The sequence below is a fragment of the Mus caroli genome, chromosome 15, assembly GCF_900094665.2.
Source record: "Mus caroli chromosome 15, CAROLI_EIJ_v1.1, whole genome shotgun sequence".
NCBI classification, from domain to species: Eukaryota; Metazoa; Chordata; class Mammalia; order Rodentia; family Muridae; genus Mus; species Mus caroli.
This window is the reverse complement of record NC_034584.1, coordinates 31,665,985-31,692,232: the sequence shown is the minus strand read 5'-3', so window position 1 is coordinate 31,692,232 and position 26,248 is coordinate 31,665,985. Positions and strand designations below refer to the sequence as shown.

At 43.8% G+C, this 26,248-nt stretch overlaps 1 protein-coding gene across 3 annotated transcripts; it reads left to right on the top strand.

Annotated features, from left to right (window-relative positions):
* Positions 1-943: 943 nt before the first annotated feature.
* Ywhaz (tyrosine 3-monooxygenase/tryptophan 5-monooxygenase activation protein zeta) lies at positions 944-25,577 on the top strand. 3 transcript variants are annotated; one of them, XM_021182955.2, is made up of 7 exons: positions 944-1,333; positions 1,806-1,999; positions 4,445-4,749; positions 19,479-19,602; positions 20,268-20,431; positions 20,513-20,608; positions 23,099-25,577. In XM_021182955.2, the coding sequence occupies exons 3-7, from the start codon at positions 4,456-4,458 to the stop codon at positions 23,156-23,158; spliced, it is 738 nt and encodes a 245-aa protein (XP_021038614.1). In that variant the 5' UTR covers positions 944-1,333; positions 1,806-1,999; positions 4,445-4,455; the 3' UTR covers positions 23,159-25,577. The 3 variants fall into 3 exon arrangements, with proteins under 3 accessions (XP_021038614.1, XP_021038615.1, XP_029325509.1); XM_021182956.2 differs by having other exon boundaries at positions 1,803-1,999; XM_029469649.1 differs by lacking the exon at positions 944-1,333 and having other exon boundaries at positions 1,746-1,999.
* Positions 25,578-26,248: the final 671 nt, after the last annotated feature.

The following is a 26,248-nucleotide window of genomic DNA, read 5'->3' as shown; positions in this document are numbered from 1 at the left end:
TTTGCTACAGGATACTTCTTATTCTTTACAATACTTCAGTTGACCTTCCATGGCAAATCTAATTCTGGCCCCCTCGCAGCCTTATTATGCCTTTATTAGGCAAACATGTTGATTGGAGTTTGTAAAAACTAAAAGCATCTTTTGGTTTATTAAAACACAGGTTTCTTGCTTAGTTAATGCACAAGGCAAAAGCCCAAACTAGCTATTTCCCAAAACAAGTCTGCAATTTATGCAGAGAAATCTCTTAACTTTCCCTGAGGTGTATATTCCATATAGACGTGTATTACAGACATTAACAGACATTTCCATTTTACAAAAGATTTAACCTAGTATCTTCTGTCAAATTTCTAGCGCCTACTACAAAACTGCAAACATAAAAGCTTTTGAAATAGTCATTTTAAGTGAGTCACTCCCTGAAAGAATTTACATTAGAACCAAAGTAAGTTGACTTCAGTATCTTGGAGATAAAACCTGCATTAATTTGCTCATCTGCTTAGCATGTTGTGAATCTGTTGCTGTGGAAACCGGTGTGTGTGTTGGGGGGCGGTTGGCGAGGGGAGCGACACTGAACTGGTCACAGGCAAATCTCTACCTAGCTGTCATTTCAGGCAAATTATAATTTGTACAACAAACTTGTGATTCAAACAATGTATCCAACATTCTGATAAAAGACAGTGGTAGGCAAAGAATGCTTGTCATGAAGTCTTCCAGGGGGCTCTGGGCTGAATTCCTGAGGTTCTTTTTCTAGTTGTGCTTAGTGTAGGCCCCAGAAGGGGCTCAGTGAAAGTGTTTTAGCTCAGAGACGCACATTTAAAGAGAGCAAGGACAGATACTTCATAGAGACTGCATCTCCTTTCAACTTCCGTCTCCTGGGTGGAGACCTTGCGGGTTCAGGCACCTGCAATTTCCGCCCTTTTCCTTCCCCCCTCTTTCCGGGCGGAGGAACCTTGCTCCTCCTCTAGCTAGGGCCCTAGGAACGGCCGCGCTCCCTAACCTTGCTTCCAGGACCTAAAAGGGTCGGTCACTCTCTTACAATGCGCTAATTAGGAACAATGTGTCTTCCAATGAAAGCTCTACAGAGGGTAAAGTGCAGCCCACGGACAACAGTTCGGTGTGTTCTAGCCTGTTTCCCCGCCTCGCCCCACGTCAGGCTTCGACGATCACGTCCAACCCGCTAGCCCAACCCTTTCCCCGCTCCTCCCAGCGACCACCCATTGTCCCCGCGGCTGTCACGTCGTGGACGCCGAGCTCGCGACTGGAAAGGCAGGGCGTCATTCAGCCTCGCGCTTTTCCCAGCCTTAAAAGGTCTAAAGCCGCTTCCTGCAGCCAGAAGGTAAAGCGGGCCGCCGGAGGGAGCAGCCGCGCCCAGGCCTCCCTGCCCCGGCGTTGGCGGAGCCGCTGCCCTACTCTCGCTTCTGATCACAATGCCCTGGCAGTAGAGCTGCCGTCACCCTGCCCCGCAACCCGCCCACCGCCATTACCGGCGCAGAGAGAGGGCGGCCGGGCGGGAAGGGGGGGGGGTGGGGAAACGCGAAGGTCCCGGATGTGCCCGCCAGTGGAGGTGGGGGCGGGGAGAGGCTTCCTTCCGCCCGCCGCAGGGGCGGGGAGGGAGAGCAGCTCGCGGGGGCGGCGGGGAGCGAACCGAGCACGCGGGTGAAAGCAGGGTCGGGAGCGGAGCGGAGCGCGAGTACGCGCTCTCCTCCGCTCGCCCTCGGGCGCGGGCGGGCCGGCCGGGCGCGCGCAGGGGAGCGGCGGTTGCGCCGGGCCGGAGAACTGTGGGCACCAATCAACGGTTGCCATAGCAGCGTTTGACGTCATCGTGCGTGTGGTGCCCCTGCTGCCGGGGCTAGTGATTGGAGGAAACCCCGTGTCTGCGGAGCGGCTGTAGCCTGTGAGCAGCCAGATCAGGGACAGAGTCTCAGCCTCGCCGCCACCGTCGTCGCCGCCGCCCAGAGACTGCCGAGCCGCGTCCGTGTGCCGCCACCCACTCCGGACACAGGTGAGGAGCCGCCCGAGTCGGCCTCCGTTCCCTTCAGCCCGCCGCCGCGCTGCGGCCCGAGAGGGGTCTCCTCAGGAGGACCCGGGCGGCGGCTCGGCTCTGCCGAGCCCGGGCAGGCGCCCACCGCCGCCCCCGGCCGCTTGCTTCTGGCCTGCCGGGCTGCTCATCGCCCCGTTCTGGTCCCCGGGGTGGGGGTGGCGGATGAGACGCCCACGCGCGAGACCCAGGGGCTCCCGCTCCCGAGGGCGACCGCGATCCGCCCCCGCCGGCCCCCTGCTTCCGCCCGCGACTGTGACTCGGCCGTGGCGCAGGTGAGGCCGCCCCCACCCGGGACGCCCCCGCCACCCCCTCCCCCACGGCGGGGGGCAGCCAGGTAGCACGCGGGGCTCTGGGGTGGGGCCCGCCAGGGACCCTGGGCTGGGCTCGCTGGGGCCCGCAGTGCCAGAAAGGACTCTCGGGACGCGCGGTGGGGGAGGGGCGCGGCCAGAGCTAGGCGTGGGGGTACCGGGGCACGGGGTCCCAAGCGTCCCGGACCGGTGGGAGGTGCGCATCTTTCCAGGAGCCGCGGCCCCACGGTGGGGGCTGCGCCTGTCTGGGTGGGGCCCTGCCCCTCCCCCTACCGCAGCTGTCGGGGCTCGGGTCGGACACCGGCGGAGGGGACCCTGGGCGGGAGCGGGGTGTGTCCGGCGCGGGCCGGCCGCGGTTCCGCTTCTGCGGGCGCGGATGGCATCGGGCCCCCGGGGAGGGTGATCTGCTCCCCCCCACACCACCATCCGACTGGGGCGGGTGCACGGACTGCTCCTCCCTCTGCCCGGGTGGGGGGGCGATTCACAGTCGGAGTAGGTTGGGCTCCTTGACACAGTTCCGCCATGACAAAGAGAGTCGGGGACTAGCGCGGAGGCACCAGCCTGGGCGGAGCCAAGGAGGGGAGGTGGCTGCGGATGGCGCGGACGCAAGGACTAGCGCTTTAAAGTCACCGCTGCGCGGTTTCGGTTCGCCCCACCCTCCGGCCTCAGGCAGCCAAGGGTTAAGTGGGTGCGGCGAGTATTCCCGCAGTCTGAAGGCGAGGCCCAGGAGCGCTCGTTTTCCTGTGAGAAACCTAATCCACTTCCCCTTATCCGGGAGGTTGGCGGGGGAACGTTTGTACTGACTTCGGCTTACATCATTTTTTGGAAGCAACATTTACCAGAGAACGTTTCTAATGTTAGATTTCGAGACCCCGGGGGAAGTATGGGTTCACAAATTTTAAATAGTTAATGCACGGAAGGTACTGTGTCTCGAATTTAAGCTAGCCCTATCCGTGTTTCTGTTCTGAACACTGCTCATTTGGCTACCAAAAAGAGGTCGTCCTTTCTGGAAAGGTAAAGGAAAGAATTTCCATGGTGGGCGGCAGTGCCTCTTACTCCTACACTTAGTGCATTCAGGTTGTGACTTTTTCATTAAAGTGTATTTTGTGGGATCACAATATGATTTAGAATCTTGCTCTTGGAATCGTTGAAGAAATGAGAAGTAAATTGGGATCTAGGGAACTTTAAAATTGAGCGAAAGAAAACTGGGGAAATAATGAGGAAGACCAGCTTGAGGAGTTGTGACTGCTAGAAATCCTGCCGAGACTGCAGCAGGCAGCAGACGTCGGAAGCGCTTGGCTCCCTCCATGTGCCGTGGACGCCCTAGTGCTCGCTCAGAGTAGGAAGTGAGTGTGCCTGTGTGCTAGGCAAGAGTTCATAGGGCTCCGTTTTGACAGAGTTGGTCTTGGGCTTAGTGATTCCTGGTGGTATTGTGTTTTTAAGATAGCTTAAGCAGCAATTAGGCAGTTTTCTTCAGATAATTTTATTCCATGATCAGCTGGCAAATGTTACAAGTGTAGTAGATCAGGGTGGGAGGGTGTTAAATAAAATAAAACCTAGTGGCTCTTGATAAGAGTATATACATGAAAAGGCTAGAATATAATTACACTGACATGACTCACGATTCTGGAAGTATGCTTATAGGCATTGTAGGTCCCGGTCCCTAAACCGCCCCGCACCCCCAACGCGCATTCCTGCATGCACACTAGGGAAAGCTGCTCTGGTGCACATCATTTAGTGGCGTTGGGATCTAGGGATCTTTGGCCAAGGAGAGTAGAGATGGGTCTCTGGTTTTGTACCCCCTGCCCTTCAGCTTAAAGGTGGTTTTTGTTAAGGAACTCATGTCCATATATGCTTTGATCTTACTTGAAATTGGGATCTTCTGAACAGGTGGAACGCGCAGTTAATTTCACAACCTACTGTTAATATGCAGACTAGGCTAGTTTTCTGGTTGGTTGGGGTTGGGGGCTGCGTTTTAATTGCTCAAGCTGGTTTAAGGTGCTGGTGTGCCTTATTTATTTATTTATTTATTTATGACAGGTATAATGAGTTATTTTTCACAGGCGTTTTCTGAATGTTTTTCTTCTTCCCTTTACAGAATATCCAGTTATGGATAAAAATGAGCTGGTGCAGAAGGCCAAGCTGGCCGAGCAGGCAGAGCGATATGATGACATGGCAGCCTGCATGAAGTCTGTCACTGAGCAGGGAGCTGAGCTGTCGAATGAGGAGAGGAACCTTCTCTCTGTTGCTTATAAAAACGTTGTAGGAGCCCGTAGGTCATCGTGGAGGGTCGTCTCAAGTATTGAGCAGAAGACGGAAGGTGCTGAGAAAAAGCAGCAGATGGCTCGAGAATACAGAGAGAAGATCGAGACGGAGCTGCGTGACATCTGCAACGATGTACTGGTAAGAAAGAGTCTGTGAATCTGCTTCAGCTTCACTGGCGCCTTCACAGGACCTCCGGTGCATTTTAGAAATTGGCTGTTACATAGATTAGAACTTGTCATCTAAAAGGTGCTATGAAACAATTGTAGAACGTTTCTGTAAAGTAATGAAAAGCAATTTCCTTGATGGTTTGTGTTCCTGTAGCATTAGAGCTGATACTCATAAATGTATGTGGTATGGACTGTCTAGAGCCAGCTCCTATCTGGATTAGCCGGTATAATAGAATGAGTCCTGGAGAAAACTGGATTGCAGTTGCTTGTGTGGATTGATTTGTTGTAAGTCAACTTTGAATGTTAACAAACAATGAAATAATCTCAATCTCGGCTTTCCAAATACTTAGGCTTTTCAAGTGCCTAAGTATTTGGCACCTACTGTGTTGAAATACTTTGCTTCTAGGAGCTAAAGAGATTAAACAGTACATTTGTGTGGATTTCCTGTTTTTTAAAATAATACAGTTTTGTTTTGTTTGTATGTTTGCTTTTGTTTTTTCTTTTACTAAGAAAATTTTGAGGGTAAAATCTAATAGAAGACCAATCAATTATTTTTCTAAGGCAGAAATCTATTTTACAACCTAGACTAGGCTTAAAACTCACGTTGTTGGCTCTGCTGTCTTGGTCTCCCAAATGCTAAAAAGTCACTATATCTTGCAAATTAGAATTCCTTTAAGACTGTTTTTATTGATAGAAAAGTTTTCTGAATTGTACTTTTTTTGTTCTACAAGGTGTTTTCAATCTTTTTAAAGATTTAACCCATTTTAAGATACAAACAGCTGAGATCACAACCTACTTAAAAAGCTTTTGCTTTGGGTACATTTTTATTTGTTTCTTTATATAATAGATTCTATGACTGCCATTTTTCCAAAGTTGAAAAGTGCTATATTGAAGGTAAATAATATACCTATTTTAAAATTAGGTAATTAAGAACATTTAAAATTGGATAGGTATCCACTTCATAATAATAATGTTTTAGGTATGTTTCTGCTCTCCTTGCTTAATCTGTTTATCACTAGATTTTATTCAGCCTAATAGGTTTTGTGGATTTTTTTTTTCCTCCTAAGTACTGGTTTTTATTTTGGTTTTGAAGGGTATAGTTAACAGATTGTACTTTGTCCTAAGGGGTAAAAGGGACATGCTAACATTTACCTCTTAGGCTCTTGCTGCAGCTCCAGGTAGGTGTTTGCATGTTTTCCACGGGCAGGCTATAGAGAAGTTCTCAAATTCTTGTGGCTTTTCCCAAGGAAAGACAGGCAGCTTCTACTGTCTCCTTGGTTTCCTTATGAAGAAAACTGAAGTTATCTCTAAATAGCCTCTTGTAAGGGTATGAAGGGGTTCTTGTCACTTCCTGCCTGCATGAGGGTGTCTCCATCAGGATGGTTCCAGCTTTTCACAAGGTCTGAGTCAGGGGTTCCCCTTGAAAGCTTAATTTCTTTCCCACACATGTGACTTACAGAATTGTGAACAGGTTTTTACCTCTAGTCTTGATCTTTTCAAAAGTACAGCTCTGGTTTATTACATATTAATGCTCAGATACCATTGAAAGGTTTCTTGAGAAAGAGGGCAATAGAATTAGGTCAGCAGTCCCGCTGGCATTCCAAGGCTTTGTTTTGCTTTTCAGCTTGAGAAGGCTCAGTAAATAAAGTGGGCTTCCTACCTGGCTTTTTCAAAGAAGGGATGGTGACTCAAATAGTTTTTATAAAATTCTTTCTTCCCTTTCTAGTGAAATAGAAGAGTAAAATTAGCCAAGACTTAACCTTAGTGGGGAAAATGCACCATTGTGCTTTATGAACTCTTGAGTGAGGTTCTTTCTCTGCTGTTGACAATGAGGAGTAGAACCCAATTGTTCTAGTTGTTCTGTAGTGTATGAGCTGAGGAAAAGTACTCTTGAACACCCCAGTCTAGCTATATGCCTCTATCAAGTGCTTAATGTGTGTCATTTTAAAAGGAGATGTTTTCTTTCTTTCTCCTCTTGTTGGGAGTTGCAGTATTGACTCTGTAGACCAAACTCCCTTCATAAGTGAGAGGCCCCAGTCATAAGAGATAGCTAATAATTGTTCATAAACCCAAAAGATACAGTCCCAAGTGAGGTAGTTCATGTAAGTCATAATACAATAGATTAATAATATACTAAAAACCTATTTCAGACTTTAAATATATTGTGATATGGAAAGCTGAGGGGCTGTTTTTTTGTTTTGTTTTGTTTTGTTTTGTTTTTAATTTAAACTAGTTTTACAGTAAAAGAAAACCTGAGTTCAGTTTAAAAGGAATAATGTGTGTGTTGCCCGTGGAGTTGTGGGGAGGAGTGAGGTGAAGCTCCTTGTGAGGTGCAGTTGTTGGTTACATATTTTATCTCTAGCCCTCAGAACTACTATTTATTAACTAGTGCAGGAACAAGATAAGAAACCAGGCAGCTTGCTTTTGTGTGAGTGTGTCAGTATGTGTCTTGGACTTACAAAAATTGCTATTAGAGTCTTTATGTTAGCTGAAATGACTAAGTGGCTCCTATTCAGAGAAAAGACTTCACAGAAGAATATGGTCATTGGAACCTATTTCACTGCTTTCTAGATGAGTATATATGTGGCATTGTCGTGTGTGGCTTTCAGTATTTTAACATTGAAAGAACTAAGATGACCAAGTAGATTGAGTGCCGTCCAGGAAGAGTAGCAGGTAACTGTAAGTGTCTTTGGTAAGGTTTCTCATCTTAAGGGATGGTACTCAGTGAGGAATTTCATATAGTTGAGAAGTCTGAGGCAAGAATGAAGTGGGTGAAGGAATATGCTGAGGGAAAAGAGGTGGTACTTGTTTGGGGTCCAGAATAGAAACACCCAACACTGCACATCACCTGCGAGCAATACCTAAGGTAAGACAGAGTGTGGGCATGTGCAGACAAGACTTGAGTGGGGCAAGGTGAATTCAGGTGAAAGTCAGAATGAAAAAGGACCACAGAAGCCTTACAGGCTGAGGAGAGGAGAGGAGATGGTGGTCACTTCTGAACCAGCCCAACCCTTGAACCTGTTCCAGAAAAGGCATTTATACACCTTGAATTTAAATTCAGTCAGTAGGAAATAAACCATGTTGGGATAGAGGTTTTTTGTTTTTTTTTTTTTTAAACATAAGCACATTGATTTATCGTTGCATGCGGTGATCATAGTTGGCTTTAAAGATTATCTTTAACTAAAACAGATACGTGTCCAATTGCCTATTATTCATACGACATTCAGATCATTGCTTTCACTGTACAAATGAGTTCAGAAATAATTTCCTTGCATATTCCATGTTTGTAACGTGTATCTTCAATAAGATGGGAGTTTAAATGAGAACTTAAATGTGTGATAGGCCATGTGTGATGGCATAAATTTGGCAACAATAAAGCTATAAGAAAACAATAAAAGCCTGTGATTGCTTTTAGAAACAAGGGACATTGGAGTGGTTAGAAAATCTAGCTTGCCTCAGACATTGTATCCAAGTTTTGGGCATCAATGTTTATCGTGAACTCAGCTTAAACATTCTCCTCAGTTAAGTAAAGTTAAATTTGACACATTAAACGAAGCTTTCTGTAAGAGCTGTTCTATCAGCCATTGTTGAATGTTAGTCAACAGAAAGCCTTTGTATATTTTAAAAAAACCACACACAACCAAAACCCCCCTTTCAGTAATTTCCCCAAGAGCTGGGACTATAGGAGGAGAAATGGGCAGGGCCAGATCTTGAATGTTACAGGACTAAGGATTCTAAAAGTCACCAAAAACCTTTACAAAGAGGTGACACAAACCCTGTGCAGAGTAGGGAAAAGATAATAGTGGTTGTCTTAGAAGAACTTCGGACCTGGCGACTCACACCTTTCATCCCAAGCACTGAAGAGGCAGAGCCAGGCTGAGGTTAAGCCCAGCCAAGGCTATACAGTGAAATCTTGTCTAAAAACAAAGCAGTCCTCTCCTACCTGTACCCCCAATAAAGAGAGAATGGTGAAGAAACTATATTAGTTCTTTTTCTCATTGTAACTTTGGGAAGGGAAGGCTTATTTGGGTCCACCATTTGAGTATAATCATTTGGGGTGAGAGTAGATCAAAGCAGCTGGTCCCGTTGTGTCTGTAGTCAGGCAGTAGGGATAAGCGGTGATGTTCTGTTCACTATCATCCCCACCCATGAGATGATGGTGCTGCTGACATTAGGGTGAGTCTTCCCTTTGCAGCTAAACCTAGAATGCCCAGAGATGTGTTCTGTTGCTGTGATGAAACACCCTGGCCAAAGCAACTTCGGAAAGGTGGACACTGGATGCAGGAGCTGATAGAGAGACCCTGGAAGGGAACTGGCTGGCTCCAGACTTGCTCGGCCTGCTTTCTTGTAGAACAATGTGCTCTCAACCATCCTAGTGCTGCCACCCTTTAATACAGTTTCATGTTGTGGTCCCTAACCGTAAAACTATTTTTGATGCTACTTGGTAATTGTAATTTTGCTACTGTTATGAATTTTTCTGATGGTCTTTGGTAACCCCTGTGGAGAGTTCCCAACCCACAGGTTGAACCACTTCCAATAGACAACTACCCGCAATGAGCTGGGCCCTCCCCCAAGAATCGATAATTAAGAAAATGCACTACAGCTGGATGTCAATCGAGGCTCCCTCCTTTCAGATAACTCTAGCTTGTGACAGTTTGCCATAAAAAACTAGCCAGAACAATTGACCAATCCCTTGTCAACTTGACACACATCACTGTTAAGCCATAACCTCTTTTTTCTTCCCCATGATCACATATGCATATCAGTGTTTTGTTACAAACATTTCAAAATTTAAGTTCCACAGCCTTTAAAAATTCAAACACTTGAAAGCTCAATCTCTTAAAATCCAAAGTCCTTGTAAAATTCCAATTCTCTAAAAGTTCAAAGTTTCAACTGAGCTCCTGTAAAATCAAAAATAAATTGAATACTTTCTTAATTCAAGAGGGGAGAACCAGGACACAGTCACAATCAAACGGAATCCAAAGTTGTAAAGTATAAATAAATCAATGCCTACTATCTAGGATTCACTCACTGTCTTCTGGGCCCCTCCAAGAGTCTTGGGTCACTTCTACAACTCCACCCTCTGCAGCACACACAGCATGTCTTCTAAGCTCAGGCTGGCTCCACTCCAAAGCTCCTGCTGTCTTTGTGGTCATCCCACAGTACTGGCATCTCCAAAATGCTGGGGTCTTCTGCTGAGACTGGCCTGTACTTTGACCAATGGCCTGTCATAGGCTCTCTTCAGTTCTGGGCCGTCAACTGCCACTGAACTATCTAGGTGACTGACTCTTAAACTACCAAGTTTCTCTGCCAGCTTATGCATGGTACAACCTTGGCTGCCCTGGAAACACAGCTTCCCAGGATACACTTCTCAGGAAATTTTACTTCAGTGATGTTGGTCTCTTAATCATTGCTAATTTCTCATCTCTAGATAACTAGCATCTCTTGTCCCAGTAGAGCAAAAAAGTTTTCACTTAAATGGTGCCTGGTCTCTTGTTAGTCACAGCTGAGAGTTTTCTTCCCCAGCTTACCCAGACCACAGAATCTTAATTCAAAATAGCTGATATACAGTGCTTTACTCTCTGGAACTTCATAAACTGGGCCTCCATGGTCTGCATTTTTCTCAACACTTTTCTTCCAAGCTCCCACAGAATAGCTCACCAAGATTTGAACACTCAATGGCTTTTCTCTTCAAAGCCCTTTCACAATTCTCCCCAGAACAACTTGGTCAGGACTGTCACAATTCCCCACTATCCTGATACCAACTGCTGTCCTAATTAAGGTTACTATTTGTGTGATGAACACCATGACCAGAACAACTAAGGAAAGGTATTTATTTGACTTACACTCCTGTGTGCATTGAAGGAAAGCCATGGATGAGAGCTGGCTTGTCATTCCTGGCTTTCTCAGCATGCTTTCTTATCAGCACCACCCCTGGGCTAGGCTCTCACCCATCAATCACTAAGAAAATGCTGAACCTGCTTGCCTGCAGCCTGATCTTATGGAGACATTTTCTTTATTGAGATTACCTCATCTCAGATCACTAGCTTGTGTCAATTTTTTTAAAAAATATTTTTTATTACATTTTATCAATTACATTTCCAATGCTATCCCAAAAGTCCCCCATATCCCCCACCCACTCCCACTTTTTGGCCCTGGCGTTCCCCTGTACTGGGGCATATAAAGTTTGCATTCCAATGGGCCTCTCTTTCCAGTTTTCTCTTTTGATACATATGCAGCTAGAGTCAAGAGCTCCGGGGTACTGGTTAGTTCATAATTTTGTTGCACCTACAGGGTTGCAGATCTCTTTAGTTCCTTGGATACTTTCTCTAGCTCCTCCATTGGGGGCCCTGTGATTCATCCAATAGCTGACTGTAAGCATCATCCACTTATGTGTTTGCTAGGCCCCGGCCTAGTCTCACAAGAGACAGCTATGTCAGGGTCCTTTCAGCAAACGCTTGCTAGTGTATGCAATGGTGTAACTTGTGTCAATTTGACAAAATATTTTTTCTCCGTCAGCTCATTAATAATTTTTTAGGGGACTTGAGAGATGGCTCAGTGGTTAAGAGCACTGGCTGCTCTTTCAGAGGATCCTGGTTCAATTTCCAGGACCCACATGGCAGCTCAAAATTGTAATTCCAGTTCCACTGATCTGACACTCTTACACATACATAAATGCAGACAGAACACCAATAATGTACATGGATTATGTAGAAATAATTTATATTTTTGCAGAATTGGATTTGAGTTCTGGGGCATCTTTAAGTTGTGAAAGACTTTTTCTTGATGACTGTAATGAGAGCTGTGTCTAGAAACAGCCATGACTTTATAATCTTAAGTACTGAGTAACAGACACTTTCTTTTGGCTCTAGGAAAAAGATGATCTTTGGCATAATCATGCTGAAGTGTGGGGTTTTCAGAGTCAAAATTAAGGATGTTCTAATGTCAACTAAGTTGGATCAGCATTAGTCCGTAATCCATTGAACTTGTAGTAAGCTTAAGTTTGTTTAGGATGCTTCGGATTCCCTACTGTGTCTTCATCTTAGATCCCATAGCCTTCGGTACCATAACAGTTTCAAATGAAGGATAAATGGAGTTCATGTTTGTAGGGCTCCTAGAATAGCTGTCGCTGCTCAAGGCCAGAATCTGTTTTCTTGAAATAGCTTCTCCTGATCCTCTTGTGAAAACTACTGGTACCTTCAGTGCTACCAGCTTACTGGTTCCACCTTTTTTCATTCATTTCCATAGATGTATTCAGGACATTCCTGGGCAGTACCTAGTTACACCTTATTAAGGGTAAATTTACTCTTAATTGTTCAACATGTTACTACGCACGCACCCATCTTTGAGAGTGGAGTCAGGACGAGCAGGATAATTTCCCACTTCTTTTAGAGCCCTGCGCTCAGGCTTGCCATCAAGCACCTTTGTCCCTCTGAGCCATCTAGCTGACCTCATATAAGTGTTTTGTTTTTTTAAGACAAGCTCTGGCTGTATGCCTGGCTGACCTCAGATTATTTTAAATATCAAGGCATGTGATACACTACACCCAGCTCTGTCTTGATGGCCAAAAATTATAATATCTCTTTTTTTAAAAAAAAAAAAAAAAAAGACTTTTACTATTTTGTATGTATAATGTCCTGCCTGTGCCAAAAGAAGCCAGATGAGGATATTGGATTTCCTGGGACTCCAGTTGTGAGCTACCATGTGGGCCCCAGGGGACAAGCCAGGTTCTCTGTAAAAACAACTAGTGCTCTGAGCCATCTCTCTCTAGCCATGAAAAGAGTTTTTAGTGCTGTGGCTAGCTGGTCATCGACTTGGGCTTGATCTTTTCTCAGCAGTTAAGAGCCACTCACTGGCTAATCTTCAAGAGGACTCAAGTAATGAAACTCACGTTTTATTACTGTCATCTACAGGGTAGTACTGTAATTCCAGACCTAGAGGATCTGACACCTTTTCTTGGTCTCTGCTGGCACCAAGTGTACATGTGTACAACATGTAGGCAGGCAGAATATCTGTATACAATAAGAATCGTTGCTCAGTTTAAAGTGCCATGCTTGGATCCCAGTCAACCCAGAGGCCAGTTGTTTTGGCAGAATAAGCAACTTTAGTTACAGTTAAGGATTCACATCTTAGAACCATGCTCTTTTCCGTAATGGCTTTCCTTCCAGTTGTCCTTAGCTCTCATCTGAGAGGATTATCATCAGACTCTTTAATCATATCACAAAGATAATGATATGCCCCACATTTCTGTATGGATTTTTATGGTAAGGACTGAAAGTTAGGACAGTTGTGCAGACTTAACGGCCCTATAGTTCATATTTATTGAGTGACTGCCCATTGTTTTGTAAACCCTGTGTCATGGAAAAGTAGATATAAAAATCTTCTGCTTTAAGTCTCAGCAAGAGAGGAAAATGACTCGTACACAAATAGATGGAAGGCAGGGGAAGCTGCTTCAACATTGTTTTTAAAGATTTGATGGGGGAAGAGCTGGGAATTTACAGGCTGTGTGTTCAGGTTATAAACACTGTTAAAGTGTTGGGTTGAGGATGGCGGCTCATTTGATGAAAGGAATGCACTTGAGTCCACCCTCAGCCCAGCATAAAGGGCATAGTGGTGTGTAGCTGTAATCCCGGCATGGACCTCTCTGGGTGATGGCTGAACGGCCAGAAGTTGGACAGCCTGTGTCTTGGAGCTAGTTTCAAGGCTAGAGCCTGGACAAAGAGACTGTCAAGCATCAATCAATCAAACAAAAGTCATATGTTAGGTGCCATGTTCCTGTAATCCCAGTACCCCAAGCAGGAAATAACAAATTTGAGGTCAGTTTGAGCTATATGTGGTAAAACCTTGGCTCTGAAAATGAAACTGTAAAAAGAAACTGAAGACAAACCTTTAAAATGGTGCTGGAGAGATGACTCAGTTGATAAAACACGTGCTATGTAAGCAGGAAGACCCAAATTCAGATCCCCAGCTCCTACTGGACTGTAGACCTCTCTGGGGAGGAAGTCGGACAGATTCCTAAAGTTCACTGTCCAAGCCACGCAACTCAGCTGGGGTCCAGGTCTGTTGACAGACCCTGTTACAAAAAACGAAGGAAAGAAAGGAAGAGGTGGAAGACACCTAAAGTTGACCTCTGTTCTGTCTGCACACACAGCTCTATGATGGAAGTAAGTGCTTGGTAATGGGACCTTGTTTTATGAGGCCCATGGTTATCCTGTTTGCAAAAGGGACCTTGCAGAGGAGGGTGTCAGAATAATTTATCAAGAACTGCTTGGTGAGTTGGTGTCTGGTTTTACCTATATTGATTAGTAGTTAAGGTTTGCCTTATACAGTTGGTTAGTTATTTTGAGGCAGGCTCTCATTCTGTAGCCCAGGCTGGCCTTAAATAGAAATCCTGCTTTAGTGCAAAGCCACCACAGGGTTGTTTAACAGTAGTTCCTCCCAGTTCTGTTTTTTCCCAGTGTTTACCCTGGGCCCAGTGTTCCTGAATAGATGATAATGGTAACTTCCATTCAGAAGTCATCTTTGTGTTGTTTCCCACCACCACCAACTGGTCAAAAACACATAAATGCATTCCTTCAAGCATTCAATTTTGTAAAGATGCTTTGCTTATTAAATTTTTGGCATAAACTCCTGTTTGTGGTATTTTAGGGTGCTGCCCAAGGGACTACTAGATCAGCTCTCTTGTTGGTTGACATGTAGTGATGGTCTGCTGTGTGCTTATTGTTGGGAATGCATTGGAGTTAGTCACCCTCTGTCGTTGTTCATTTCCTCAGATCTTTAAAGGTAGCAGCTGTCCATGAGACCTCACACACAGCATTCAGTGTTGCCATAGGAAGCATTGTTAACATGTTTTATGAACACTTTACTAAATGGTTAGTTTGGAGCAACTGAGGTTACAATTTGTAAGCACGCACCCCTTCAGCCACAAGGGGGAGTAAAAGACTTAAAACTCAGAAACAGTGGCTTTCTATTTCAGATTTTAAGAGAACTAGAAATGATGGTAAATCCTGTAGGGGAAAGTGCTGGGGAAAGTTTGCATAGGAAGACTTGCACAAGAAATGTGAACCATGTTTTTGTAAAGTAGATTGCCTCTTTGGGGGTATTTAGTACTGAATGATGTGATGACACAGAGGCAGAGGCTCATCGGGTTTGGAGGCTCGCTCTCACTCTGAGTCACATTAAAGTTCAGCTGCATTTTCAAATTTTAGTTCATTAGTTTTAGGGATCATTTTAGTGTGGTTTTTATTTGTGTGTGTATTGATTAAAGTCTTTGAAGTCCTGCTCCTCCTGCCTCTACCTCGCAAGTGTTGGCGCTTCCATATCCATTTTTGTGTTTTGAAATAGGGTATAATTCATACCAAAGCTCGGGCTGGCCTCAGACTTGAGCAGTCTTCCTCCCAAGTGCTAGGGTTATAGGCACAAGCACCAACCCCAGCTTAGGACTTGTTCTTGCTAATATGTTTCCTTCATGACCATTGATGGCAGTTCTTGTAGTACGTATAGAAAGTGAGAACTGTCCTCCCAAATCTTAAATTTACAGATGCATCATTGCTTCCGTGCTGCCTCTGAAATTTTGAAATACAGAGTATAAACTGATGTGGAAAGAAAGTGAAGCAAGCTCTTACAGTCTTTAGAAGCTCTTGATACTTTAAGGGTTTCTCTTTAAACATAAATATTTTAACTCTGTGGGTGTGTGCACGCGCGCGCGCGCGCGCGCACACACACACACACACACACACACACACACGTGCATACAGTCGTGCACCTAAACCACAGGACACTTTGCAGGAGTCAGTTTTCCTTCTGTGGAGGTCTGAAACATTGAGATCATGCCACCAGTCTTGGCATGAGGCCTTTAGCCAGTGAGACATCTTACCTGCCCTCCCTTCCCCCAAATGTGTGTCTGTTCATCACATGCATGCCTGATACCCTTAGAGGCCAAAGGATCCCCTGGGAACTGGTGGTCCTGATGGTTGGGAGCTGCCTGTTGGGAGCCTTGGTTATCTGGAAGCACAGCCAGCGTTCTTAACCAATGAGCCATCTCTCCAACCTCAATTTTTATGATTTAACCAGGAGTCTAACAAAATTGTTCACTTAAAGGTTTTACCTAAATATAATGTTGAACCATTGTACTTATTAGATGGTTCCAGAATTCTATTCCCCTGCACACATGACTTACTGTCTTTTAGTTGGGCAACTTTTCCATCAGCTTTTTATGGTTTTGGTGTTCCTTTCCTGGCACACTGTTCTTCGATTTGGTTTGCTTGCATTTGTAATTCTTTGTCACATGACTTCAGGCTATCTTTGGGGCAGAGGTTCAGGTGTGGTGCCATTACAGTGAGCAAGCCATGCCTGGGAAGCATGCTTTGTCCTGTTACAGCACCAGCACTGCAGTCTGTTGGTACAGTAAAGGGCTTTGATGGGAAAAAAACCTGACTGGTGGCCATTGTCTCAAAATGAGCCCACTGGAGGCCTGAGAGTTAGAAACATACCCAGGTCTCATCAAACAAAAGCTTTAAAAGTATCCACTTTTTTTTAAAGGGTAAACTATAAATTCCTTTGTTAAAAGTTGTTGATGTATATGGGCTGGAGAGATGGCTCAGCCGGTAAGAGCACTGACTGCTTCCAAGGTCCTGAGTTCAAAACCCAGCAACCACATGGTGACTCATAACCACCTGTAATGAGATCTGATGCCCTTTTCTGGGGTATCTGAAGACAGCTACAATGTACTTACATATAATAAATAAATCTTTTTTAAAAAGTTGTATGATCTAAAGTGTCTTTTTTGCTCTAAGGGAGGGCCAGGGGAGGAAATGTGCTCTCAAATTTCTAGGATTCATGATTGATTGGGGAACACTTAGCACATTGGGGACACTTTTCCTGGGATAAAAATGGAAAGCAAACCTTGAAATTAATGTAGTGAAACAAGATGCTTGTACTACCTTGATGACCAGTTTCTCACTGGTCTTTGTTGACCTTTGGTCTTAGAGAGTGATTTCCTCTGGCTCATGCAAGTGTAGACAGAGCCTGCCATGTGGCTGCAGCTTGGGAATGCTTGTGCTTGCTCTGGCACCTCTGTGTCCTCCTAAGTGAGCACTTGGGGTGTCAGAGACACGGGATTTTTTTTTTTCTCTTAGGAAAATATTCATTATCTGATAGAATCAGCCTCAGTTTATATTGTATCTTAATTGTTTAAAAATTAAATAGTGAGCTTTGTTTATTTTTGTATTTGAGAGATGGGTCTTTAAGGTACTAAGATAATAAAAATTGTTCCACTGAAGCTTGTTGTAAAATTCTTGTTTTTAAAGTAGGCTGTTGAAGAATTCGTTCATTGTAATTCAGTCAGAATTTAATATTTGAGTGTCTTAGAAACGGGCAACATGATGGGTTTGGGGAGGTGTTTAGCTTATAAAATTAAAACCCCTGAGACCCTACTACCCTACCTACTAGTAGGGTGGAGGCATGATCACATGAGCCTATGAGTTCAGTTTACACCTGGGCAGTGTTGAGGTTGTTGCTTAAAGAGCAAAACTGACTGTGTGAAAGTTAAAAGGTGTAAAATTGCTTTAATAATTGTACCTACTCTAAGAAAGCAAAGGACAAACTCAGCCTTCCATTTTCTCTATCTTCCAGTCTGTTCTGTGCTTCATTCTTCTGGTTGTATGTCCTTGTTCTCCTTAAACTAAAACCTTTGGAAGTAGACACAATATAGGTGAAACTCAAGTGCTTATAAAAATTGGGTGTAGGAAGAATGTGTTAGCATTGAAAAGTATTTTAGCCCAAATTATTATTTCCTGTTCTTTTGAAGTGGGTGGACAGTATAAACAGTTGCTGTATTTTAAGGTGAGCAGCGTGTAGCACATGTGACTAGAAAGTTACAGGCATTAACAGTGATATGCAGGCACTTGAGAGTCATTCTTCACTCATCCTCCTGTGCAGTCATGACTATTTCCACAACAGTACAAGCAATCAGCATTATTGTCTATTATCTTACTGTTTTCTGTGTGGGGTGTTTTATCTGTATGTATGTGTTTTGCACCATGTGCATGCCTGGTGTCCTTGAAGACAAGAGTGGCCAGATTCCCCTGAAACACGTTACAAATAGTTAAGGAGCTGCCATCTGGGTTCTATGCACTCACAGTTTAAAAATAAAACATTGTATAGTCTTTGGAAGTAGGAAGTTAATTGATAGCCCTTGTACTGATAGCTTTTTCTGTGAGGAAGATGGAGAAATGCAACTGTCACTCTGGCCACATGAATAGATTCCCAGGCCCCAATACATGCTAGTACCGTAAGTTGAAAGTTACTTTTTCAAATGATTTTGGCTGCTGTTGGTTTGAATAAAAAAACTCATGGTTCTGGAGGGCCTGTGATTATCCCCAGAAAATGTGTGTGTGGCTTTTGTGCATCAAACTAGATGCTTTGTTCATAGGGCCCTTGTTTTATTTCAGAGAGCTTTAGACATTCGCTGTGCTTATTCTAAAATGGGTGTTTTGATAGACACACTGAAAGTTAAGTGAGTCATTTAAGTGCGGAGGCTGAGGGATTGCTGTTGATCTGTGACTGCAATTCCCAATAAGGGGTTTGGTTTGGTTGGTTTTGGCTTTTCAGAAGGGTCTCGACTGTAACTCTGAAACTTGCTCTAGCTAGACTCACCTGGAACTCAGGAACCGGCTCCTCTGCCTCTTAAGTACTGGGATTAAAGATGTGTGCCACCACTGCCCTGCTCCTGATATGTTTTTTAGAAATACAGAAATTACTAATAAAAATAGGTTGCTAATTCCCAGGAACATTTATCAACACTTCCCAAAGGAGTTTCTGTCCAGCTTTAGGGTTTTCCATTACACCCTCCACACACGAAAGTTGATTCTGTGGCTTTGCTAGGCCAGCACAGGGTCACTGAGATACTTTCCTAACCTTTGGGGGACCTGTGTTGCCTTTAAGTGTTGAGATTATAAAGGTGCGCATGCCAGCTGCCACACTTGCACATTATCAGGGATAGAGTCACTCACTCTTAAGTTAACTATCTTTATGACCTGTCTGCATGCATAGAGTAAGCAGTTGGATTAAAATTTTACTTCTGTCCTCTATCATTGGACTCTAGATAGTCAAGAATCTCAAGTCTTTTTGGAGAGTAGAAACCAGAATCTAGGCACACTTCTTGTAAGAATTGGCATATCTGGGGTTCAGCCCAGATGAGCATGGACATCACTTTGATTTCAAAGCAGTGGTGTTCAAGAAAGTAGGTATGGTAAGAGACTGACTTTTATTTATTCACTCAGTTCTACCTTTTTCTCTCCAATGCAGTTACATTATTTGTTTGAAGTTGGTTTTATTTAGTATGTAACAATTCCAGTAAGCTCTACGTTAATAGTTTAAGCAAAGCTACAGAAAGAAATTTTGCCATTTGTGAGGATCTGTAAATAAGAAAAATAAATTGCTATGATGAGATGAAAGGTCTTTTTCCATCTGGCCTTTTCCCTGCCTTGAGTTACTTGTTGATTTAATTTTTGAGGTGGTGTCCGTTTGCAGTCTAAGCTGGTCTCATCCACAGCAATCCTCCTGCACCAGCACTCAGGACTGCTGGGTTATTAGAAAAATTAAGGTTTTGTTTTGACTTACAATTCGGTCTATGGTGTTTGCTTAACTTTGGTTTGTAAGTGCCGTCTTCTTACTATTTCTGTTTCTTTTCTTCTGAAGTCTCTTTTGGAAAAGTTCTTGATCCCCAATGCTTCGCAACCAGAAAGCAAAGTCTTCTATTTGAAAATGAAGGGTGACTACTACCGTTACTTGGCTGAGGTTGCTGCTGGTGATGACAAGAAAGGTGAGCTGGTTTTGCTTGGTTGAGCTTACATGAAGCAGTTCTGGTGTGGATGCCCACCCTTTGAAGTATGCATTCTTCCTTCAAGCACTGAGATGCTGGCTATATAATATGTAGAACTCTTACTTTCTGTCTCATGTCTTGCCTATTTTCGTATTTTAAACTTGAAGCTTTTTGAAAAGCTATTTGTATAAGAATGTTTCCTCACTGTCTGCATAGGTATAACCCTAGAGTGGAATGAGGAAATCACTAGACAATGATTGGATGGTTGTGTGTAGGGGTGTTTGGCCTGCACGTGTCTGTGTGCATACATTTGCCCAGTATTGTTGGAGGTCAGAGCGGCGCAATTGAATCCCCTGGAACTGTAGTTACAGACTGTTGTGAGCTGTCCTTAGGGTGCTGGGAATTTTGAACCAGACTCCACTGGAAGATCAGTCAGCCAGTGCTCTTTGCCTCAGAGTTATCATTTCATCCCAGCCCCACTCTGAGCTGCCCTTCTCTTGACAACAGTAGCGAGTGGCTGGTGTGACACAGGACAGCATTGTTTTAAAGAGTATAATTTGATTAAGAATGTCAGAGGACATGTGTGATCTTAAATGAAAAGTTTGGCTTAAGTAAAGCTGCAGCATTGACCTTGAAAATGCATTTTACTGTGTTGCATTATCTAGGAATTGTGGACCAGTCACAGCAAGCATACCAAGAAGCATTCGAAATCAGCAAAAAGGAGATGCAGCCGACACACCCCATCAGACTGGGTCTGGCCCTCAACTTCTCTGTGTTCTATTACGAGATCCTGAACTCCCCAGAGAAAGCCTGCTCTCTTGCAAAAACAGTATGTATTTTACCAGTTAATTGGGAATTGGGCAGTCTTTGTTATTTGAATTCTGAGGTGTACTTTGTTTTGCATTTGTAGGCTTTCGATGAAGCCATTGCTGAACTTGATACATTAAGTGAAGAGTCGTACAAAGACAGCACGCTAATAATGCAGTTACTGAGAGACAACTTAACAGTGAGTACCTAAGGCAGTCTGCTGGGTATGGCCGGAAAACTGAATACAGTGTCCTATCTACTGTCTAATCACACGAAAAAGTACCTAATTGAAAACATTGCCAGTATTTATGAGATATCATTTTGGATTTAAATTGTCATAAGTTACTCCTTTGCATTTTCAGGTCTTGAGTAGTTTCTTTTTCATCCCATAGTCAGATGTGTGCTTATTCAGCACAAGTAAATCATAATCTAGGCTTCCTGTGGTAGAGGAAGAATCATGAGTTAGTTACAGGCTAGCCTAGACTACATAGTGACAAACCTGCCTGGGCTACATAACGAGATTCTGTCTCAAAACAACAACCAAAACAGTAAACTCAAAGCTGTTTGTGTTTAACTTGCCTTAGAAGTTGGTTTTCTTGTTCTTTAGTGTTCTGTTCATGTTTGGCTATGACAAGTTACACAGCAGAGGCTGAGGGAAGCTCAGGTACCTACCATGTGTGGCCCTTGCTTGCCTGGTCTCTTTCCCAGGAAAAGTTGGAGTTGATACTTTGCTGTGCTGAAGGTTTGAACATACCCCATACCCATTTTCTTAACTAAAACAGCAATTCTTGAGAATTCATTTAAATTATCCTAATTTATTATTTAAATTGGGATCCCGATAAAGCCTATGCTTACAGTTGGCTCTTTGGTTTTTCCCTTCTTCAGATAAGTATAAAATTTGAAGCTTTTTGAGTCTTAGGTGAAAAAGTTACTCAGCATTTGCTGTGTGTCAAAGAAAGGGTAGAAATGATTGTCTCTGGTCTACTGTTTGTGTGTGTGTGTTCAATTTGTCTAAGAGACTTGTCCTTCTCCCCCACCCCCAGGCAGGGTTTCTCTGTATAGCCCTGGCTGACCTGGAACTCACTTTGTAGACCAGGCTGGCCTAAAATTATTTTACTAACTGTAACTGGGGTTGTCTACCAACTTAAGAGACTTAAATGAAAAAGAATCAAAGGCTAGTATAGAATGAACTTGCTGTGCATGCTGGAAGTAGAATTTGGGACACACTCCTGCACGTGCAGCCAGTGTCTTACCACTGAGCTGCATCCTCAGCCCAAATGAAAGAAAAGGAAGCTCTTGATTCATAGCTAATTTCTAATAGAATATTTGGGGGTGAATGTAGCTAATTGGAAAAGTGATTATCTATGGTGTGTGAGGCCCTGGATGTAGTCTTCAGTACTGCTAAAAGTTTATTTTCTGAGCATGGTGACACACACCTGTTATTTCAGTTGGTGGGGAGGCTCAGGAAGGAGAAACAAATTCTAGGCACAGGCAAAGCAAGAAGAATAACTAACACTAAGTCTTACATGTTGTCCGGGCTTGCTTTGAAGTGATGATGTATTTAAAGTAGACCTTAGGTGTGTCAAGGAGCCCCTTACTTGTAGGGGCTCCTGATTTAATGCTCTCATCCATTGGAATTGCGGTGTGAGTACACAAAGAGTGTCCTGAGCAGAGTGAGAAGGCTGGCAGCTCTGCCCTGAGCCTTATTAGCAGGCTGCTGTAACAGCTTGACACTTAGCTGACAGAACCAATGCCCACAGGAAAGAGAGAGCTATCCTCTATCTAGTTTGTAATGTTTACACACAAATGTTAAAGCCCTTAAAGGACAAGGAGGAGGCAGACAGGAGAGGCTGTTGTCTTTCTTGTCTGTGAGCACACAGGCTGCAAGAAGGCTGTTTGGCCAGCTCTGATGACCTTTGAGGTTCTGTTCTAGGCCAAACATGGAGGATAATTCTTAGGTTAGATTCCTATTTCTTCTTTTTAAGTTGTTTGGCTTAAAATATTTTTACATTGAAGTAGTTGGAATAATTTAGAAGCTGTCTTTTAGCTTATGAAACAGTAACAAGTATGAAAACTATCACCCTGCCACCACACACCTTCTCTCTCTCTCTCTCTCTCTCTCTCTCTCTCTCTCTCTCCCCTTCCTTCCTTTTTGTAGAATCATTTTGAGTTCTTGCAAATAGAAATTATTTTCCTAATTTGAAATGTCAGGAAAGCCCAGGGTGCAGTTAGCTTGATTGATTGAGCTGCTGCTGCTTTTAGTCTGTGTCACGAGAGGCCAGTTCACCCTGCTCCATGATCACGGCCTTTCTGGAAGACACTCTAAAAACCATTGGCTTTAGAGGTTTGGTTTTACATATTTGAGAGCCAGGAGTGAGAAGACTTCCTGTGTCTCTGTGGATTTGGGACTGGGTCTTGGCAAGCACTTCATGGCTGAGTGACTGAGCCATCCTGCCATGTCTAAAGGCCTGAGATGTCCTCTTCCTGACCACTGGTTACATAACTCTGTTGTTTAAAGAAAGATGTGCTGTATGTGCCATGCCCCAGGTCAGGCTGTTGTCAGTGATGGCTTTTAAGTTTTCCAACGCGTAGTCACATGCCAGACGTGTGTACAGAAGGTTGGATGTTTGTTTTGTTGTTTCTCAATCTGAAATATGCTGAAAAAACAATCTTTCCCTTTCTTTACCAGTTGTGGACATCGGATACCCAAGGAGATGAAGCAGAAGCGGGAGAAGGAGGGGAAAATTAACCGGCCTTCCAACCTTTGTCTGCCTCATTCTAAAATTTACACAGTAGACCATTTGTCATCCATGCTGTCCCACAGATAGTTTTTTTGTTTACGATTTATGACAGGTTTATGTTACTTCTATTTGAATTTCTATATTTCCCATGTGGTTTTTATGTTTTAATATTAGGGGAGTAGAGCCAGTTAACTTTAGGGAGTTACTNGTTTTCATCTTGAGGTGGCCAATATGGGATGTGGAATTTTTACACGAGTTACACATGTTTGGCATAGTACTTTTGGTACATTGTGGCTTNAGAAGGGCCAGTGTTAAAACTGCTTCCATGTCTAAGCAAAGAAAACTGCCTACATATTGGTGTGTGCTGGCGGGGAATAATCAGGATAATGGGTTCCAGTCATGAGTGTAGTCTTTGTGGGTACTGTAAGGCTTGGNGCACTTGTGAGGCTGTGACACAAACACCCTGTGGATGCACGCCAGGATCGTGTGTTTCTGCGTGCACACTCTTGACCACAGCTCCAGAAGTCGTCTCTAGACAAAGTCGTGACCCAATTTACTCTGGTAAGGGCAGAAACGGTTCACATTCCATTATTTGTAAAGTTACCTGCTGTTTGCTTTCATTATTTTTGCTACACATTTTATTTGTATTTAAATGTTTTAGGCAATCTAAGAACAAATGTAAAAGTAAAGATGCAGTAAAAACGAGTTGCTTGGTGTGCCCGGCTCCATACGTATCAAGCACAGCGGTAAACAGAATCCCATGTATTTAACTTTTTTTTTTTTTTTAAGTTTTTTGTTTTGTTTTGTTTTTGCTTTTGTGATTTTTTTTTCTTTTTGATACTTGCCTAACATGCATGTGCTGTAAAAATAGTTAACAGGGAAATAACTTGAGATGACGGCTAGCTTTGTTTTAATGTCTTAAGAAATTTTCATGAACAATCCAAGCATAATTGTTAAGAACACATGTATTAAAGTTCATGTAAGTGGAATAAAAGTTTTATGAATGGACTTTTCAACTACTTTTCTCTACAGCTTTTCATGTAAATTAGTCTTTTGGTTTTGAGACTTCTCCAAAGGAAATTGTCTCCTTATTCCCTCTTGGCAGCTAATGGGCTTTTACCAATTTTGAATGCAGAGTTTATCATAACAAAAAACGCTAATGTAGCTTCCATACTCAGCCACCTCCCACATTCTTCCCCTTACTCCTCAACAATTGAAGTGGACTTTATGGGGTGGGGGGTGATTGGCAAAAGGTAATGTGTTCCATTTATAATTTTGGTCTATGGAGTTTTCTAACTTCGGAAGCCACAATGTTCTTGGCCCATGTGACTGACACTGGGCAGCATTAACTGTTAAGTTCTGTGCTTCCAAGTCGCTGTTGGTTTTAAGAATTTCCTGATGCTCTTACAGTCTGCCTGGGATTCTAGTCCTCTATTTCCATGTTGGGCACAGGCTCACTTCCCTTTTACTGTCTTGTCACCAACCATTCCAACTTGGTGGCCATGTATTTGGGAAAAGGCCGCATGATCTTTCTGGCTCCACTCAGTGTCTAAGATACCCGCTTCCCCTGCTTGCCTCCCACAGCCTCCCCTCATCCTCTCTACAGCCCAGCTCGCCTCAGTTGAGCTTGTGTTTATCTCCCTGGAAGTCCTGCCCTAAATGGTCTGTCACCGTCTCCCTTTAAAATCCTTCCTCCTCCTCCTCCTCCTCCTCATATAATGATGGGGCTAAGTCACACCCAAAGCTCACACCCTACCGAGTATTTCCTCAGTACTTTACAGAAAACACCAAACAAAAATGCCATTTTACAAGAGGTGTATTTTTTTTCTTTTAGAATGTAAGCTCGTCCAGAGCAGGGACAATGTTTTCTGTATGTTCTATTGTGCCTAGTACACTGTAAATGCTCAATAAATATTGATGATGGGAGGCATGAGTCTCAGTGGTGAGGGAGGGGAAAGAAATCTCAAGCATGTTTTCTGGCTTGCTTCATGATGATCTGAATCTGAAGTCCCACTCCTTTTGGACAGATTATCACAACTACTGCATTCGGGTGGGGTGGGGTGGGGTGGGGTGGGATGGGGGTGGGGGTGTTTTCTGGAGAAACGACATCACACACGTGGTACCATGACCCATCTTCCTTTACAACTCAATTCCTTGATTTTGCCTCACCTCCCAGACTGAGGAGGATTAAGCAGTGAACAGCAGGATGTCATCTCATTTGAGTAAATTACAAATGATACCTGGACTGGAACCTGTCACATTTGCCTAATTGGCTTATTCACATGGATTAGACATTGCTAAACTAGTTTGATTTTTAGTTATTGATGGTTTTTTTTTTAATGAATAGTGCCCAGTAGATGGAGAAAGATTTGCAACCTCAAATTTTCCACCCCCTGGAATTTGAATAATAAATTTGTTTTTAACTTATTTCCCTAATTGTCCCAAATCAAAGCTTCACGTCTGTTTTGTTAATACAACAAATACAACCTAAAGCCAGAATATTGTTGAATCCAGCAGTGGTGTGTGTGTGTGTGTGTGTAGTACAATTATATCTTTTAAAAGACCAGAACTGTGCTGTGCAAAGTTGAGCAGCAATTCTGTGCTGAGGTAAGAGAAATTTTGGTACTTTTGGCTGGTACTTTTTCATGCTGCCAAGAGAGGGGGTATGGGGTAAGAGCGTTGAGGGAAGAGGCTAAACATGGATTTGTCTCACAAAGTAGTTGACCATCCCACCGTAATCTAAAGCATCCCTGGCAGTTTGCAAGACTGCCAGTAAAGCTTGCTACCCTAGACCCCAACTTCTCTGTGAAATCAAGTGGTTGTAAACCCAAGTCTCACATAGGTTCTAAACACTGACCCAGGAATCCTGTGCCAGAGCATCCCCTGAATGCTCTTAGATACCTGCCACTGAGAAGGTGCTGGAGCACCACCTCGTGGGGAGGGGCCCAGTTTCAGGAAGCTGCCAGGTGCAAGCTGGTCTGGAGACCATGACAGTAGTGCCTCTGGGTCCAGATCCCCATTGGTACCTACCCTGATCCTCTGCAGTGCTGTCCCCGTCAACTATCCTAACAGGTGTCCTCTTGGATTTATGTCTAGTT

Coding starts and splice junctions, on each gene's coding strand:
- Ywhaz (XM_021182955.2), top strand. CDS start 4,456: ATGGATAAAAATGAGCTGGTGCAGAAGGCCAAGCTGGCCGAGCAGGCA. Junction 4,750..19,478: donor ACATCTGCAACGATGTACTG/GTAAGAAAGAGT, acceptor TTTCTTCTGAAG/TCTCTTTTGGAAAAGTTCTT. Junction 19,603..20,267: donor TGCTGGTGATGACAAGAAAG/GTGAGCTGGTTT, acceptor TGCATTATCTAG/GAATTGTGGACCAGTCACAG.